The sequence below is a fragment of the Barbatula barbatula genome (genome assembly GCF_947034865.1).
Source record: "Barbatula barbatula genome assembly, chromosome: 1".
NCBI classification, from domain to species: domain Eukaryota; kingdom Metazoa; phylum Chordata; class Actinopteri; order Cypriniformes; family Nemacheilidae; genus Barbatula; species Barbatula barbatula.
The window spans coordinates 23,746,222-23,766,288 of NC_136766.1; the positions used below are offsets into that span (position 1 = coordinate 23,746,222).

At 38.1% G+C, this 20,067-nt stretch overlaps 1 protein-coding gene across 1 annotated transcript; it reads left to right on the forward strand.

Moving 5' to 3' along the window:
* On the forward strand, positions 1-19,835 carry slc7a8a (solute carrier family 7 member 8a). Its single transcript, XM_079455797.1, has 12 exons — positions 1-356; positions 604-852; positions 8,028-8,232; positions 8,907-9,058; positions 13,800-13,925; positions 14,871-15,024; positions 15,281-15,404; positions 15,793-15,896; positions 16,141-16,237; positions 16,521-16,670; positions 17,004-17,181; positions 17,433-19,835. Exons 2-12 carry the CDS (start codon positions 708-710, stop codon positions 17,582-17,584), a joined length of 1,587 nt encoding a protein of 528 aa, XP_079311923.1. The 5' UTR covers positions 1-356; positions 604-707; the 3' UTR covers positions 17,585-19,835.
* The last annotated feature ends 232 nt before the right edge of the window (positions 19,836-20,067 follow it).

Consider the following 20,067-nt stretch of genomic DNA (forward strand, 5'->3'; position numbering starts at 1 on the left):
GAGGCCCACTGTATTTATGGAGGCGGTCGAGGATGGGGTAAACATATGGACTGGATATTCCAGACTGTAGGCGATCGGATCACTGTGGTCCTTGGTATATCACTTGGAGAGGCGACTGTCTTCAGCGGCGCGCACATCGATTTGCGCAAGGCAAGGGTCTCTGGCAGTAGACTGTCGGCGTGTGCATGCTAAGAGTAAAACAAGGAAGCGACGCGGATTAAGGATTGTTTTATTCGCACAGAAAGAAAAAGGAAATCGATGTTTGCTTCATTTCCGCGAGGTTTTTTTCTGGCTTAAACCGAAGATTAAAACGTGGATAATCTTCAGACTGCAACGAACGGACACTGGAATATTTTGTAGGTGTTTCTTTTATCCATGCTGTAAATAAATGCAATGCATTTCAGTTGCATTGACAGCGCCTTGTTCTGAATCTTTATAGCTGCCCTTTAACGGCAATCGCCCATCTTGCTTGTTGCTAATCTTTCCATTACATACAAACTACGTTCGGACTAATGCATGATTGAAAGCAGCGCGTAGATTAAATAAAGAAAGAACGCTGACGCGGAAGGTTATTTATGCATACAAAACATATTGTCTTTTGAGATCTGACAGACGCGTGGCCACAAGCGCTCTTCCATCAGACAGCCTAGCATCACCGTTCAATATTTGCTCGTCGTAGCGAGGACTTGAACATCTCAATTAGCAGCATGACAGATGGACCGAGACAAAGAGGCAGCGCCGCGGCGAGCGGCAGCGGGGATGGAGCGGCGGAAGCAGGGGCGGCTGCAGGAGAGTCGTCGGTGGCTTTGAAGAAGGAGATTGGTCTCGTCAGTGCTTGTGGTATTATTGTTGGTGAGTGCCACATTATTACTTTTTGTTGTATTGTAATGTCAACAATGCGCTTTATTTACAGAAAATATTGCCTCCATCGCTCTCCTCCAGGTGGCCTTTTCTTGGGGAAGGGGACATATAAATGTTAATGAAACTGGAAAGCGGACTTTATTTATAAATGATCCATGTGATTCAATGGACTTCTGTTATATAAGTGTGTGGTGTTGTTTTTAACAGTAGACATTTTCGATTAACGATAGTCATAATCAAAGTGCCCTGTAATGACCTTGGAGTGACATCCAAACCATCTCTAAGGGTGTCACATGCTGGAGAGTGTTTCCAGTGTCGATCTAAGCTCACTCTCTCTCTCTCTCTCTCTCTCTCTCTCTCTCTCTCTCTCTCTCTCTCTCTCTCTCTCTCTCTCTCTCTCTCTCTCTCACTCTCTCTCTCTCTCTCTCTCTCTCTCTCTCTCTCTGTCTCTCTCTCTCTCTCTCTCTCAATTTCAATTGAAGTGTGCTTGATTGGCATGACAAAATGTACTTTCGTATAAATAGTGCAAGTATGTTAACAAACGAAAGGAAAGATAATAATTGTAATAAAGTAAAATAAATTGTGATATAGTGCCATTTAAAGTGGTTTTAAATATATGTAAATATATAAATACAGAAATAAGGTATAGTTTAAACAAAGATTTACAAAAGTTAAATATACATTTAACTGTTTTGTTGTGACATCAGACATATATTGTGCAGCTAACACACCAGTTCTTGTTTTCTCCTAAAAGATACAGCAGTTTCTTATCTGGTGTATGCTTTATGGACATTGTCCGTCCGTGTGCATTTTGAACAAACTTTCGAAAACGGGTCTCAAAGTGAAACTTTCGCCTTTTCGTTTCCTTTCTGAAAACGATGACGTCACATGCCTCTGTATTACGCGCTCAGTCAAGTGAATATAGCCAAAACAATATGGCCGCTTCCCGTTCTGTGAACTCTCGCTGCTCGACTATGTATTAACGATTCCCCCGCTAAATGGATTTGCTGCACCAATAACAGCAGCGGAGACAAACTTTTTATATTCGCAGACTTTAAACACACATATACTTATTAAAAAGCACTTTTGGCTTATAAATGTGTATGTGCCAAGGCACGTCCTGTTTCTTTACACAACGGCATCGCCATCCACTGGCCTGGCGTGCATACTACAGCGTTTTATCCGTTTTCCTGTATCCGTGTAAAGGCAGATCGTTTTGATAACGCTGTCATGTGTACGTGAAACTTTTCCAAAACGCAAAGGAAAAACGTGGCCTTACTCACTCCCCTGTCATTTCAAACCTGTATGACTTTCTTCCGCAGAACACAACAGAAGATATATTGAAGAATTTTGTTAAAATCCCCCCATTCACTTGCATTGGTTCTAATAGAAGTGGATGGGCGGCTGTGCTTTTCTGTTACCAACATTTTTCAAAATTTCTTCGGTAGAAAGAAAGTCATACAGGTTGGAAATGAAAAGAGGGCATGTAAATGATGACAGAATTTCATTTTGAAGGTAAACTACTCCTTTAATCATTCTTGACAGTATATAACATGCAGTTGTGGTCTGCCAATAAAACTAACTGGGAAGTCTAGTCAGAACAGACCCAGCAAGTGAGTAGAGTAATCGTGACTGAACTCCTGTGAATTGCACAGAGTAACTGAACTCTCTTCAAGTAAACTTGTAATTTATTGCAACATTAAGCAATAAACATTTTTTTTGGCGATAAGATTTAATCAAAATCAACACCAGATAACACCAACCCACCCAAAATAATCTCAATCCATATTTTAACTGCTGTATGATAATCCCCTCCAGCAACCTTGATCTGGTCACACATTCACATGCTCTCATTCTGCCCCACGTGAACATCATTATCAGGTGATTGTCGCTGCGGTTCATTCAAAGCTTTCCTAAAGCCTTTCTTCTTGGTGTGCTTCATTACACTTCTCAAAATACTTTATAACTGCTGCCATTCTCGTTGTTACTAACCTTTGCACTAAACCCTTAGTAAATGGAATTTATACATGACACTGAAAGGGTTTTTTACTGGCTTTAGCCCCTTTTTATCTCGGTTTTGCCGGATCCATGCTAGTCAGTTGAGATTGTTAGAATGGAAAGAATTTGCAGACATGTGCCTTTGAGAGTTTTTGTAAAGCAACATCTAACATGCCTTTCGTAGGTTATTTTCAATGAAGGTTTTTTATGGTAAGAGAGTCAAAATTTGAATTTGAAAACTTGTAGATTTTTCTTTCCTGCAAACACAACAGTTACACATTCTTGAATCCAAATCTACAAATCACGAACATGAGTTCACAGTTTGATTTGTGGAAGTGCCATACTTCGTCTGTGAACACACTTCTTTTGGTGCAGGCGTGTGAATGTGTTTGCACCATATTTACTGCAGTTATTGTAGCAAAAAATTGAATTGCACGGGTATCTTAGTTTGTGATTTGTAGAATTTAATTTGTGCATTTGCACTGAAGGATTCATTCAAGAAGGTGTAACTGCTGTTTCCTGTTTGCGGGAGAGAAAAAAATCTTCAAGTTTGTAACTTTCAAATTTACTGATACACATGTGTGGCCAAACTTTACAACTCCAAATTCCACTCTCACATTTGTTTTGCACCAAAAATACCTTCATACTTTTCTTAGTAAAAAAAAGGCTTCCAATACAATACTTTATCTTTTTACCATTAAAACCAAATAGTGTGTCTTGGGTATTATTATAGGATCATATGTGGTTCCCATCGGCCAGGTAACAATCCACGAACAGAACACAACACATTACCAGCACAGAAGAATTTAACATTAGAAACATTAGAATTTTAGTGATGTTCCTGTTGTTTTTAGCAGGGTTGGTACATTGTGGAACAGTACAAAACTCGAGCTAGGCCAAACTAGATATGCCCAGTCAGCAACACCAGATATATTTTATGGCATGCCATGCACTTCCATTTTCCTAGTTCCAGCTCTATGTGAAACTGAAACCTGCACTTTCAGTGTCTAGAAGTGAGTTTTCAAAGACACTACAATGTAAAGGATATATTGTTTGTTGTTTAGTTGTTAATCCAATTGAAAACCATCTTCACTATTTATCCTAAGTTTAGTGACTATAGTAAATACATCCTGTTGCTGTTGTAAAGCATACGTCATGTCATCATATTAGAGGAATTTTTTAGGGACAATTGCTGTCCTGTGTTGATGTCTTTCTTCATTAGCCCAAACTCTAACATTTTTATGAGGGTTTGTAAAAGGAGCACCTGGCTATGATTTTCTTTACTTGAACAGTCAGATCAATAGAGGTGTACAAAAAAATCAATGATATAGAAACTGATATAGAAGTCCCTTCAGGGCAAGTCACTCAGCAATCTTACTGAAGCAACAGCCCAACCTGAAGGCATACAAGTATTAATTTTTACAGATGCCCTGCTGAGACACATTTACATACTGCTGACACCCAGCTCTGGCTTTTACTAGATCAAGACCAAGGCAAGAAATTAACCAAAAAATTACAGTGCGTAACAATAGTGGAGTTTAAACATGGTTTCATTATTGCCTGTTATTCAATTCTTACGCTATGATGTGATTGACAGGGTTTAACACAATATGATACATTCTAGAGTAGATTTAAAAACTGGAATCAGGGATTATGTTGCCAGTAGGGAAGCAAAAGGATGCTGTGTGAAAAGGAAATTCATCTGCATTTTGTTCCAGTTGAGTCAGCATGACCCCTCCATGTAAGTTTGCACAATGATCTATCGCCCTGTTTAAAGATCCGAGCATGAAACCTGTTGATGTCAGTATTTCCTGCTGATTTCGCTATAGTCAGTTAATAGCATAAAACACGCAAGCCGGCTGAAACAAGAAACGCTAGGTAAATCAGTAGCAAAACTTGAGAGCATGTAGATTTTAATTTGTAAAGGAAGTATATGTACCTGTAATGTTGAGATTTGCACTCGTGGAAACAACTCACAAATCTGTCTTCTGAATTTGAAGTTGCAGAAAAGTAGTCACAAAAATTTGTTAACTGGCATTTACAAAATACTGTAAATTGGCAGGTACAAATACATTGCACATATTTACACGTTTCCTAGATTCAGATTTGAATTGCAACCACAAATAGGCATCTACAACCTCTCAAAACTGTTACTGCAGTAACCTTTTGTGACTTTTGCTATTACCTTCGTGATAAACCCGTTGAAAAACGAACTTGTGCAGCTCAGAGGTGAAAGAAGAAGCGGCATTTGATGGCGTCATGTGGCTGAGCAACACCGCCCCCTAACGGCAGGAAAATCACAAACGTTTTTTAGTCACTAATATAATATTTAATTTAAGGTCAAACTATAAATCAATAAATACATTCTCCTTTACTTAAATTCAACTTACTGCCAGTTTTTTACTAAAAGTTAACTTTTCTATTTCATTCCCTTTTACTTTCTTGGTTCTTAGTTTGTCCTTTATTATATATAACAGTATATTGCTTTTCTACCCCATCTGCAAAATATTATTTCAGGTATATATGATCTTGGATCTGATAAGGGTGATGTATAAATTAGCAACCTAATTAACAATCTAATTTAGCTGAAGCAAGTTCGCTGATGAAAAAGATCATATTAAATAACATACAGTCAGCCCGTCATTGTGTAAGGCTCCTTTATCAGAATGATCAGAATCAGTTCTTGTATCACACTGGAGGGGTTTATTCTGCCATAACGACCGACTGGATGCATTATCCTGCGGCTAGTAATGACCACATGAGTAAATAACTGTACACTAAATATTGATTCAATATTTTAAGCTCATCTGTAAAAATCCAAACCTTCCATGAGAAAAAAACTTCCAGTTAAACCCACAACCCCAATATTGTTTATGGTGGCATTGTAGTCAGCCTGGCATTATATTTTAAAACAAACCATAGTACACAATGAAATATCGATAGTATACAGAGTGAAGTCATTAAAATACATTAAGGAAGGTTATCGATACAAGATAGTATAATTCATGGAATAGTTATACATGATAGAATACATAAGTGTGATGGTTTCGCTTAAGTGAAAACGGTAGTATTTTAAAAAAAATATTATTATTTCCTAGATCATTTCATTGTGATTTTCCTGCCGTTAGGGGCGGTATGGCTCAGCCGCATGACATCATCAAATACACCTTTTTCTCTCGCCTCTGAGCTTTCAAGTGCACCAGTTAGTTTTGCAACGGGTTTATCGCGAAAATAGTAGCAATAGTCAAGGCGGGAAGATTTGAAACTGCAGCGACAGGTTTGAGAGGTTGTAGATGCCTATTTGTTATTGCAATTCCAATCTGAAAATCTGGGAAAACTTGTAAATATATGCAATGCATTTGTATCTGCCAATGCATGTTGTATATGCCAGTTTACACATTTGTGACTATTTTTCTGCAACTTTAAATTCACAAGACTTAGATTTGTGAGTTTTGTCCGCGAGTGCAAATCTCAACATTCAACTTCCTTTTTCACAATGGGGCTGCGAGTGTACATTTTAGTGTACAGGTACATATACTTACTTTACAAATTAAAATCTACTTGCTCTCAAGTTTTGCTACTGATTTACCTTCATAAACACATTAGAACATGTAAAGTTGTGTAACTTGTACTTTGATGTCCAAGTGTGAGATAATTATATCCTGGCTGACCTGTTTGAGAGCACAGAATAAAACAGAAGCTGAATGATCTGATAAGATTTTATGGATAATGTATTATGTGGGATTATCCTGCAAATGCATCATGTGACACGCATGGGTTGCAGAAGAAAACATGTGATTACTTGCTTACAGTGTCTGTGTTCAGCATACACAATCCAACATGATTCACAGAACATTCATCTCAATGACGATCCCCAAGAGAAACCCACAGTCAGAAAAAATGCGGCTCATTCATCAACCTTACCTCAATGTCCACTATCAGCCGTGTTATCGGCTTTGACGTGTATAGGCGAATGAGAGAGGAGAGTACACGTTTTAAAGGCTTTGATAATGACTCTCTCTTTTACTGTCCTATGTGGAATTACAGTTCATACCAGATCAGCATTTTGTGCTTTGGTCTTTGTCCTGTTTGTCTTGAGTCACAGGGTCTTCCTACTTGAAGAAGTCACTTTTGACCGTTGCCCTCTATGTTTGTGAGCTCTTCACAAGGCTTTGGTAGAAATATTCCTGATTGTCATTCAGTCATTCCATTGTCATTTTTCATGTTATAATTTAAGAAAGAAAGAAGCTTCTGGGATTTCTGGATTTGTTTTAATGCTTATAGCTAAGAAGAAGTGAAGCTATGATAAAACAAGGGTCAAGAAGACCTTTCTGTAACAGCAGGCTGAAACGTGCTCACCCCGACCCCTCCCCTCATCTGTTTGCTGTGTGTAGTCCATTACTCAACCTGAGTACTGACTCGACAAATTGCAGTCTGCTGTCTCTGACTTTCTCTCACCACCTACTACTTTCCCTTCTCTTGGTTCCCGCCTTCATCAGTCACATCTTCATTTTATTTTGATTCATAGGCTGTGTGCCGTTTCTCCTCAGTGCTTCTGTAATATCAACCCATTTTTCATTGTCACTGGGAGGTCTCGCTGATCTCTATATTTTGCGAGTGGTTTACAGTACACGTGTGCATCCCTGATTAAGCAAAGTTAATCCTTTACTTTGAATAATGTTTTTCTCTCAAATGGCTGCTAAATAAAAGCTCTTCAGTAAATTCCCTCAGAGCTATAGGTCTGTTATAACCAGCACTTTTAGAGAGATGGAGGTATTGGGGAGCGCATTGATGGATTAAATCATCACATGAGAGCTGTACTTTATCCTTTACTCTTCAAATGGTTCCCTGTTACACATTTCGAGTATGTTTTATGGCCTTGAACGAGTGATAAAGTCACAATTCAAAGAATATCAAAGCTGCAATACGGTCTTCGGGCACTGTTACTGTTGACCAGGAACTGAAATGATAAATTTATGTGACAAAATTCCAGCAAAATTAATCTATCCATGCACATTTTACATCGGCAGTGGCTTTGTTCCAAAATCTGGGCCTCACTTAGCGGGAGTTTCCTGACATTCAGACACCCTGGGGCCCTGGACCCACTGACCCTGTTTGTAATCTTTTTTTTAGATTACAAGTCTTACTCTGTGTGTTCTCTCTTGCAGGTAACATCATTGGATCTGGAATCTTTGTCAGTCCGAAGGGAGTATTGGAAAATGCCAGTTCAGTGGGGCTGGCTCTCATCGTATGGATCGTTACAGGTGTCATCACAGCAATCGGTGCGCTCTGCTATGCCGAGCTGGGTGTCACTATTCCCAAATCCGGAGGTGACTATTCTTATGTCAAGGACATCTTCGGAGGGCTGGCAGGGTAAGATGTTCTGAATGTGCATATTATTGGTTTAATGGCACCTGAGAATGCCATAGTGTCATAAAGTATTATTGCTTGTAACCTTACTTATTATTGGTAGGCTGGTGCCTTAAGTAATAATGCTGATCCAAGTTGTTTGGGTCATTTTGACATGGTAGTTCCTCGATGAGTAAGATTGTGGTGATCTTTGCTCAGATACGAAATTGTCTCGAGTACAGCTTCATCGGGTTAAAATACTGTATATGCTGGCAGTAACAGAATCAGCAAATGAGATCAAGTGAAAACCTTCAGTTCTGCCTTGAAGCTCATGAAGACTGACATTCAATTCTTCCAAATTCCATGTTTTTATAGCAGTACGTACCTCCATCTAATCTCTTTTTGTAAATGAGTTAACACCATTATCCCTCATTGGATAGTAACAGGCATGTTAACAATGTTAGAATCCCTGCTTCCGGTCTGCTCTCCGCTCAAGTAATTGTGATGGTGTGAGCCATGTGGCATTGTTCATATGCCAATAACTCTTGCTTATCCCAAATTCAGTTTTTTACAATGACACCGAGTGTGGGCAGTCATAATCCCTATATACACCTGTGCTATATTAAGAATGGGAGCATTGTTATATGTGCATGATCTATATATGTTATGTTATATGTTCTAACCTCTGTGTTCTACAGGTTTCTGCGGTTGTGGATTGCTGTGTTGGTGATCTACCCAACAAATCAGGCTGTCATCGCACTCACCTTCTCCAACTATGTTCTGCAGCCCCTGTTTCCCACCTGCTTCCCCCCTGAGAATGGGCTGAGGTTACTTGCTGCCATCTGCTTGTGTGAGTACCACAAAGAAACAATGAATCTTTACTTTTAACTGAATGTTTGCATTACTACTGCTATTGCTTTGGGCTTCTCCATCACCAACCAATAGCATATAGAGAAACTATTTGGTAACAAAGAATGTCTCACAGTTTTATTTGGTGCTTGTATTGGAGAGGTTCCATACGTCACTTCAGAGACAGAAAACATGAAGGCAGAAAGCACAGTTAACTGGCCACATTCATGTGTAAGAGATGTGTGGCTTGTTTAGATGTATTGGGGTCTCCTCGGAACAGTTTTAAAGAGATCAAGATGTTACTTTTCTAGACAGAAAACATTATTTTATACTCATCATAGAAGTTTCCACACCTGGTTGTGATTTACTTGTGTAACACTTGTGTACTTTAGACATACTGTCCGGAAAATGCTTCTTTGCGACATTACCTTGTCGACAAAGTCTCTCACATTTGGCCATGGGGTCAATTCACAGTGGAATGAGAGAATGAACAAAGGACCATTGAAGGAAAGGAAAATATGGCTTGATGTGTGAATCAATGAGAATAAAGGCACACATGAGTAAAGGGGATGGAAGGGTTGTGGGAAAGTGTTTAGAGTGGGATGAGACTGATGGAGAGAGGGATGTGTAATGATAAATGGCATGATGGTTCTCTGTGGCGTCAAGAAGCCTGGAGCGTGGCCTTTCATTCACTTCACACTGGAGCTAAAAATACTGCAGGCTGTGTGTAGACAGACAAACAGATACACAGAGAAAGAAAGACAGATGTCAAGGGAAGGACATGTTACAGGTGATATAAGGGCATATTAGGTGTGAAACACACAAGATGTTTAATCATTTACTATTTACCTTCTAGTGTTTGTCTTGCAAGGCAGATCTAAATGGCCTAGGCTGCACTAAAACATTACATCTTAGTAGCTTACCCACCATTCATCAATGCATCTCAACTTTGTCTCCTGAGAAGGTTGGACATCAAAGCATTGTGCTCGACTAGAAAGTAATTGTTGTGCTAGAATATACACTGGCCAGATGTTGCCTTTTTTCTGCTTCTTTAGCTTTGCGTTTGTTTTGTTTGGAGAGCGACAGGATGTTAATGAAAGGGCAAAAGTGGACACTATAGCACAGTTTTACCGGATGACTTTGTTCTTTTAGACGACTCCTTTGTACCTGCAGTTCTAGATCTAGTACTGCAATTCTGAGAAATTTGTTTGTAGTTAGATGTTTATGGCTGTGCCAAAACCCAGTTGGCGGCCTGTGTAGGGAACGTTTTAAAAAGTACTGTATAGGCGTATCCCCGCCTAGTATAGACATAGTTTTTATGCAGTTTAATTATGTTGCCATTTACCATGTATTATTTTGAATTTTAGATTTGGATTGGAATTTTAGCAGAATTTCATGTATTTTCATGAATTGTGACACGTTTAAGCCTTGAAAAAGGCTCTCACAATATCAGAAAGTGAAAACATGATTATCGTGACCTAAAGAATATATTTTAATAAACTTATTATGGTATCTATTTACATTTTATAACTAAATAATGGAAAGATAAAGTAAAATTCATCTTTATTTGCCAAAAATGGAAAAACACAAAATAAACACACAAAAGATTTGAGACTTAGTACTGTAGTTACCATTGTGTCTCTTAAAGGGGTTCGCCCAAAAATGAAAATTCTGTCATGTATTACTCACCTTGTAGTTGTTCAAACCTGTAAGCCTGTGTGATTTCTTTGTTCGGTTGGACACGAAGATAGATCTTTTGAAGAATGGTAGCAACTGACAGTTGTGGGACATCATTGACTACCATAGTAGAAGTCAAAGGTGCCCCAGAACTGCTTTGTGTTCAACAGACCAAACAAATACAATATTTTTCCTACTATGGTAGTTAATGATGCCTCAGTCAAATGCTGTCCTTAGAATTCATCCATATATCTTTCTTCATGTTCACCCGAACAAACACATTCATACAGGTTGGGAACAACTAGAGGGTGAGTAATTCATGACTGAATTAAAATATTTGGATGGAGTATCCCTTTAAAGTCACTATGAAACGGGAGTTGCAATTGACTTCTTTTCCGTATCGTGACGTATATCTGACTGAAACGGCATCTGAAATCTGAAAAAAAATGTAGGGCGGGGTTTTAATTTGCCGTCCCTTTTTGATTGGTTCGTTGTACGTTGGGCCTGGAGGGGCGCACTGAAAATGCCTGGCCATTGGACAGTCGTACAGTAGTCCTACTTCTTTTCTGTTGGTGACGTCATGTGGTGAAGAGTTGTGGTCGAGAGGGAGAGAGGAGCTTAATGTTTTTGATTAAAGATTACAAGTGCAAATGAGTTTTGAAAAATAATCGTGATGCACAGATAAATCATTTCTAACAATCGGGTAAAACACTTTGAGTTCATGGTGACCTTAAGGCATGCCATTCATATGTTTGTGATGAGTTTTTTACAATTATTATGCAGCCCATCGATTGAAAGCGAGACTTCAGTTCCATCTACAGATGTTTATTAACACCATAACACCGAAGAACTAAAAGTTCAAATAAACGAAATAAAAGACAACATCAAATATTGCATTACATATTTAACAATACAGAATACAAAGTAATACTGACCACCAAAGCCTTAGCCTGCTTCTCAACCAACGGCAGGGTAATTTCCCAGAAGCAATCTTCACAGTCAAATATATATACTTCAACTTACTTACAGTTGTAACAAACACCACGAAGCATTGAAAGCAATTGGGAATCCAACTGTGCTGTGTGCTTCACATTAGTGCTGAACGGTATTGAAGAAAGTGTGATATGCGATACAGTAGTGCTTTGAGTTTGTAAAATCCATTTAAATTATTATAAAACTGAAAATTACTTAACCAATATAAAACATACGGTATTATTATATTCTTTCCTGGAAAAGAAAGCATTACAACGTCTGATCACTACACCAAATATTGTAACCTCTGCTATCTGTATCGACGTAAAACTCAATTCCATTTAAGAACAAAGCTTCTTGACAAATGTGTTTTGTATTAACTGGCTGTTTAATATTACAAAATATTTGGCACATGATTCTGCTTTTAATTTAGTCTAAGAAATATTACAATCGCTAGGGGATAAACGTGTGTGTGTGTGTGTGTGTGTGTGCATGTATGCTTGTGTGTGTGTGTTTGACCTCCAGTGTAAGCAGCTTATTGATGCAAGATTCCTGTTGTTATAGGCTGTATGCGCTACCCTATGCTTGTGTTAGACTGCAGTTCCACGAAAATGTGCAAAAATGTTGCCTCGAATGTTAAGAAGACCCAGTCTATAACCTTAGGCTGTGATGTATTTATTTCACAAAACGTTTCACAAACAAGTACTGGCCTCACCCTTAAAGACATTCCCTTTTGTCTATTTCCCGAAACGCATGGCCCCTTATCTCAAAACAAGCTTGGGCTAAGTTGAGGGTATGTCATGGCTCTGTACAGCTAGACAGTGTTCTTTTCACACACAGATAAAGCAGTGTTAAAAAACAAAACAAACAAAAAACAAAGCTGTGTTGTGTTTTATGTGACTTTGAATTGGGATGGTTTTGATTGTTTTTGTGTCTTCAGTTATTAATAGTAATTATCAGAGTTATTTCATGTAACAATACACCCCCCTAGCTCATTCACTCGACCCATTGTAATGTTAGTGACTCTGTTGAGAATAGACACGACTCCCGCTGTTACCAGGTGTGAGCAGTTTGACACAGACTGAGAGCCAAACTCTTGCTGTTTTTGGCCGTCGCACACCGACTCTGTTTACACTCAAAACAGCTTTGTAGTTCATTGTTCTGTTAATAGTTTTGTCAAATGCTCAGAACAATGTCTGAATGTCTGTCTGTTAAGCAACGAAGTTGCTGCTTGTTGACTAGATTGTACGTGAAGAGTTCATATATAAAATCACGATTTATGAAGCAATGGTTTTGCATATTCTGCAAGGTTTTTAAAGCCCAGGAGTCAAAGTTTAATGTTGTGGTATATTGAATTGGCAGGTTTCATGCAGTATGTCCTGATTTTATAACCAAATATGTCTGTCACATGCCACCTGAAGTGTGCGTGCGTTCTGCAAGTGTCTGCATGTGATAAAAGTTATTTTGTATGTAATGGTAGCTGACCAATAACATGGACTTTAGGTTAAATTTAAGGTTTAAGGAAAACCTTATGCTTATAATGCATCATTTTTCTTTAAATATACAGCTGACAATTTTCAGTTTATATTTACTATTAAGAGGTAAGTGTTAGGTAACATTGTAGTTTCATTCTGTACAACATTTCTACCTAATGTCAAATAAAAATGATCTATTTGCATTTATTTGCAGAAACGAAAACAGCTCAAAATGACAGAAAAGATGCTCTGTATAATTTCAGACCTCAAATACTGCAGTGAAAACAAGCTCATATTCACAGAAACATTTGTATTTAGGAAAAGTGAAAAATTATTTTTTATTTGATAACGATTTTATCACAGTTGTCATGTGTCTTGTCATGCTGTCAGTCTTTCACGTTGCTGTTGGATGACTTTGTCATTACTGGTTTTATTTTGTTGAAATTTAGCAGACACTGGACTGGAATGGACCCAGTCAGTGTTGTTTGTAACCAGTTACTTATTTTTTGTGAAATCCTTGGCATACGAGGTTACTTAAAATGTAAAGAGTTCTTTAATCCCACTGATAGTTTATAGTTTGTGTGTGTGTTCAACAATGTACATTGGTGTGTGTTGCAGTGCTCCTGACATGGGTGAACTGCGCTAGCGTGCGCTGGGCAACACGAGTACAGGATATCTTCACCGCGGGGAAACTCCTGGCCCTCATTCTCATCATCATCATGGGCATCGTGCAAATCTGCAAGGGTAAGCACCATCTGTTTACGTCGTGTGATGACAAATATATGAAACACATTATTTATCTGTGCACGCTAAATTATTGACGTTTTATACTGTGCATTCTTGTCTGAAGAAGGTATGAGTAATTCTGTTTGGAAATGTGCATGTACGTGGGTTTGTGGAGTTGTGCGGTGCTTGTGCGAGACTCTCCATCCCATTGCCCCGCCTCCCAAGCATAGTAAAATATCCAGAAAAACGGATAGCACAGCACTTCACCTTTCTGCGTGGTTGTCTCAGCAGATGTCAGTGGGTTCAAAGGCTTGAATAAAGAATAACACTGATAATGCTGCCGTTGCAGCTGGTGCGGCAGAGAGGATTCAGTAATGATCACACTGCTGATGCCTGTTAGCTCAGATACTGTCCTGATAATATTAGAGTGACAGGTGTTATTTCATGTAGAAACTCTAAAGAACACTGGATTTGGGTTAGTTGGTATTGGCTTTTCTCTTACGTCGGCTGTTCTGGGTCACGTACGCTGGAGAAAGGGGTCAGTGAGTACATGTGACAAAGACCTGACCCTAGAAATGTGCTTTTAGTCCAGTGACTTTGGGAACATAAAGATTGAAGGCACAGTAGGGCAGTCTTGTTAAACCTAGTTTAAAGTGGTGGGAACCCCTGTTGAAAAACAAGGTCATATTTGTCTAAAGGCACAGAACTGCAAAATGGCAGTTTCAAAAGAACACAAAATAATGTGTTTTGAGAAAATGACACTGCTCTTGTGTGCATTCAATGGAAGTCAATGAAGGCCAATGTTCTTTGGTTTCCAACGTTCTTCAAAATATATTTTTTATGATCTTCAAATCAGACAGTTTTGAACTACTTTGTAGTCCCCTAAAACATCTTTTGAGAAGGTTGAAACCAGCTGCAATGTTCTAAAGTCTGTTATAACAAGCCTTTATTTACGTTTTTCAGGCGAGTATTACTGGTTGGAACCGGCAAACGCTTTCGAGCCATTTCAAGACTATGATGTTGGTCTGATCGCTCTGGCATTTCTACAGGGCTCATTTGCCTATGGCGGCTGGAACTTTCTCAATTATGTCACGGAGGAACTGGTTGACCCATATGTGTAAGCCAACTCTATTCTAAAGTGCTCACAGTAATTCAATACACTATTGTCAATATTTAATAAGTGTTAACAAGACAAACGTTACTAATATATTACAAAAGGCCAGCCTCTTGTTCAGTAAAGCATGTAAATGATCAGAATGGTCAGCAGTTTGTCAATCTGAATTATTATTATGACACAAAAACACTGGTGAATTTTACACGCTGAAAGCAATATATTTTTTGGTTTTGACATTTCTCTTTGATTTTCCCCTTAGAAACCTCCCCCGTGCTATCTTTATCTCCATACCCCTTGTGACTTTCGTGTACGTTTTTGCTAACATTGCTTACGTCACTGCCATGAGTCCTCAAGAGCTGCTGGCTTCTAATGCTGTTGCTGTGGTGAGTAAACTCTACACGTTCTTACAATACCAAAACCCAAAACATGCTACCAGACTGTCACAGATGGAAATATTTTATCTTTTTATTTACTTACATACGCATCAATGGCTAATGTTAGCTTTTATTGTTTTGCTTTACACAGGAGATTCTTTGACATATCTAGCCAAGTATCAATTTCTAAAGCTTTTTGGATTGATACTTGGTATGATGCCAGGCAATATCCATATAAATAGATATATCAGACTCCAGAATCTTCTGCATTCTGTTCCAATGACTTTCATGAATCCTTTATGAAACACAGACGATACAGATAAAGCATGTATTCAACCGATATCCTAGATTCCCCTGCTTGTCTCTCTGTCCTCACCACTCTGTTGCTCTCTCCCAGACGTTTGGTGAGAAGCTGTTGGGAGTGATGTCATGGATCATGCCCATCTCTGTGGCCTTGTCCACATTTGGGGGGGTGAACGGCTCCCTTTTCACATCCTCTCGGTCAGTCCCTCCCTCCCTTCATCCATACGTTCGACCATCCATCCATTATTTGTTCATTCATGAAAAACAAGGACTTTTATTTTGTACTGAATCTAAAGTCTTTACATCCAACAGTGTTCTTTACATCCAAGACTCGCTGTCTGTCTGTCTGTCCGTGTGTCTGTTGTTCTTTATATGCTCCCCTCCACTGACAGTAATTGCACTGTGAATAACAGTATCTCTGGATTGTGTTCATTTTGTTTAGGCTGTTCTTCGCGGGTGCACGTGAAGGTCATCTGCCCAGCCTACTGGCTATGATTCATGTGAAGCGCTGCACCCCAATTCCAGCTCTGCTCTTTACGGTGAGTATTATACCTCATATATCTCATATAACTGCTGCGCTTCTGCAACCTCGGATGTCGAAATTTGTACGACAGCAGCGATATACTCTATTAAAGTGCTTCGGTCTAATTCTTGTTCTGCATTATTTAATTCAGCTTAACAGAATTGCTGCATTCAAAGTTTAGGCTCCTTTCAGTCACTTGATTTTGTGTCCTGCATAAATTGATCATCATAAAGATGTTTTATTTGACTTTTACCAAATGAAGATGATCTAAATACCGTTGTCCTCTGTCTCTAATGCAGTGTATCTCCACGCTTTTGATGCTGTGCACTAGTGACATGTACACACTCATCAACTATGTGGGCTTTATCAACTACCTCTTCTACGGTGTCACTGTCGCCGGGCAGATTGTGCTGCGGATTAAAGAACCAGATATCCACCGACCCATTAAAGTAAGTCTTATTGAACACTCAAATCTTGGTGACAAGAGGACACCTGACAATTATTTATCTTTTTGAATTTTAAAAATTACCACATAAAAACATTGTTCAACAGACCATATGGACCATATGTGTGTTTAGCAAATCTATTTCTTTGTAAACTCTTCCCATGAACCAGAACTGGTAAATATGTATTCATTTACAGGTATGATGACATTATTATCTAGTTCATTTTACAATATTCACACCTAGTATTTGATTATAAATTATAATAATATAATGGAATGTTGACTATTGTCAAATCTTTTTCTGAGCGCTAACCTGAACTCGATCTGCTCTTCACAGATCAGTCTGGTGTGGCCTGTCATCTACTTGCTGTTCTGGGCTTTTCTGCTGATTTTCTCCCTGTACTCTGAGCCGGTGGTGTGTGGCATTGGCCTGGCCATCATGCTTACTGGCATCCCTGTTTATTTCTTGGGCGTGTACTGGGAGAACAAGCCTCAGTGTTTCGATACATTTGTTGGTGAGTGAAATATACAGTACAGTAGCTGACGATACCCCTGTGTTGTTGGTTTTGTATATTTGATAACAGAACAGAGTCCTACTGCAGAATATAAAAGGGTGTTTTTTATTTTAAATATATATATTTTTATTAAACAAATCATGTTGTTCAAGTAAAAAATGTACAGTGTATAATATATCTTATAAGGTATGTTTATATAAATGTTTAATTAAGTGTATATACATTGAAATTGACCTGTTTTTGTCTCTTAGACAAGTTAACATACCTGGGACAGAAGTTCTGCGTAGTGGTTTACCCAGCAGAAGACAAAAAAAAGGAAGAGTGTGAAGAAATTGAGCTAAAGGAACATTCAGCTCCACTGTCAGAAGAGAACAGAGACACCCCAAAGTCAGCTGACTGCTGAGCAGACACATAGACACACACTCATTCACTCACATACCGGCTGCCGGTCTTATTGACACTGGAAATCAAACTCAGAATGTTCACATACCTCTAAGTTTGTTTTAGGCCTTTCCAGCTTTGCCTGGTTATAAAGAGGGGGTTGCACTGGAGTGCAGTGGTTAAGCTCAGGAGAGAGACTAAAGCTCAGGAGAGAGACTTGTGTTCTCTCTAGTTGCCAGTCTCTGAGCAATTGCTTCTATTGGCTGTGCAAAAGAATTAAAACATTACAATGCTTGATAAAGCTCTAAAGCTATAGAATGTCTATAAACACTGTCTTGAAAAGGTTTGAAGGGGAATTACAATTTCTAAAACACTCTGTTCTATGGGTTACAGGGTTGATAATCTAGGAATTAGAATTCCATTCTGCAGAATGATGGTTTAACATAAAAATGCAGAACTACAACATGCCTTCACCTGAAATGGCAGGGGTTTATTTATTTATTTATTATTAGGTACATTCTAATGTTCTAATTCTTACCCCTCTCATCCCCCTCTTTATATCTCCTTTTTATTTCAGAACTCTAATTTTACACTTTAAATATGAAAGATTTTTATATGCCACAACTGTATTTTAATTTGACAACCATTTCATTTTTTACACCAAACACTTTTGAAAAGGTTTTTTTCACTTTGTAATTTTGATATGTGTGATCTTAATATGACCACGTCTTATAATTTTTCTCTGTCGCTTTAAAATTACTTTTTTCATGATTGATAGCAGTTGGATGTCTTTTTGATCATATATTGCAGTCATATAAAAACCAGTCGTCATGGTTCAGGGTAGATTTCAACCAGGTTACTCTGGTTCTTATACAATTAAAAGTATTTTATTTACCTTAATAGTTTTAGCGTAAACCGCTATGAAGTTATTGTTAATGTCATTGTCACTGTCAAAAACTATTTTTGAAGATAAAGTGTTTAACAAAAACGTAAAGAGGCCGTTGTGAACAGTGTTGTAATAGTAAATTCATTTTGTGTGGACATCCCTGAGGCTGTTGGTTTAGCAACCACAGCCATAACCCCTGAATTAACTGTATGTAATGTAATAATTTCAGTTATTCTCATTTTATATCTAAATGTAGATTCACTGTTGCAGAAAAGTCAGGTTATATGTTGAAAATAGAAAAACATGGCAATATATAATGTAAAGTCATAGTCGCTGGGTAAATCAGATAAACCAGGTAATATGATATACATAAATATTATAATTGTGTAGATGGACTATAGATGTTAATATAGATGCAAAACAAGGGACCTTTAAAAAAGGCAAATCTATTCACAGCCTGGATGATTATATTAACACACTTAACAATAAAACAAAAATGTACATTTTAATTCAATTAAAATTTGACAAAAATATATATGCCCAGTTCAAGAATGAATGACTAAAGTGTATTTAAATTGGTATTAAAACGATGTTTCGTGTTCTGCCACGCAAGGCTTTTTGTGATCACGGGGTCATTTTGTTTCTCTTATCTTGATGTCACACCTTTACCCATGTAAAACTTTGGAAATGTGCCAATTGGTTTTTTTATTCTCAAATCTGTAATGTGTAGGTGCTGTAAAAAAGCAGTAGAATGTTTAGCCCAGTGCAGTGCAATTCATTTTGCATGAGCTTGTTCCCCCAACATTCCAGAAATACTATTTCAAATGAAATCTCAGAGAATAAAATCTATTTTAGCTCCTCTTCTCTATTCAGATCATGAGCAGAGTTGTTGTACGTATCATCAAAGGTGCCTAGCATCTTCGGTGCTGTTAATGCTGCTCCCGAGCTGTGGCTCAGTATCCAGCACTGCCTGCTGTGCCCTAAACACAATGTTTTATATAGTAGATTTTGCTGAAAGTGATGCAATTAAAGGCATTTTTCACAAACAGACCTGACTGGCTTAGACTATCAGCCCACAAACGCTATTGAACGGGGGATTACTGAAGGCTATGCAGAATGAGTCTTGCACATGATTCATTAGTAACAAAAGATTGATGCTAATATTTTGAATGTCCTTGTCGTGAAGATATAAAACAATAAGCGGATATCTTTTATACCTTCTTGTATCACGATATATGCTGTCTGAAAAAATACCATAAAGCTCAAAATACCACTAACATTTAACTCGGGGGTGAACTGTTTTTACCAGTTTTTATGTTTCTCATAAGTTTTCTATTTGTTTCAACTGTATATATATAAAATTACAAATAAATCTATAAGCTGAACCAAAGAAAATGAATCGTATTGTATACATGCAAACTTAAAAAGTATACTACAACGCCCTCTACTGTAGAAACCATGGATCAATCGAGGTAGACGGAATATAATGATCATGTTGAACATTTCACAGTGATATCAGTCAAATCTGTTCCGAAGAATTTAACCTCAGTTTGCAAATGGGTTATCGATTTGAAACGTTACGTTCATTAAATGCTATGAATGATTTAAGGATAAACATT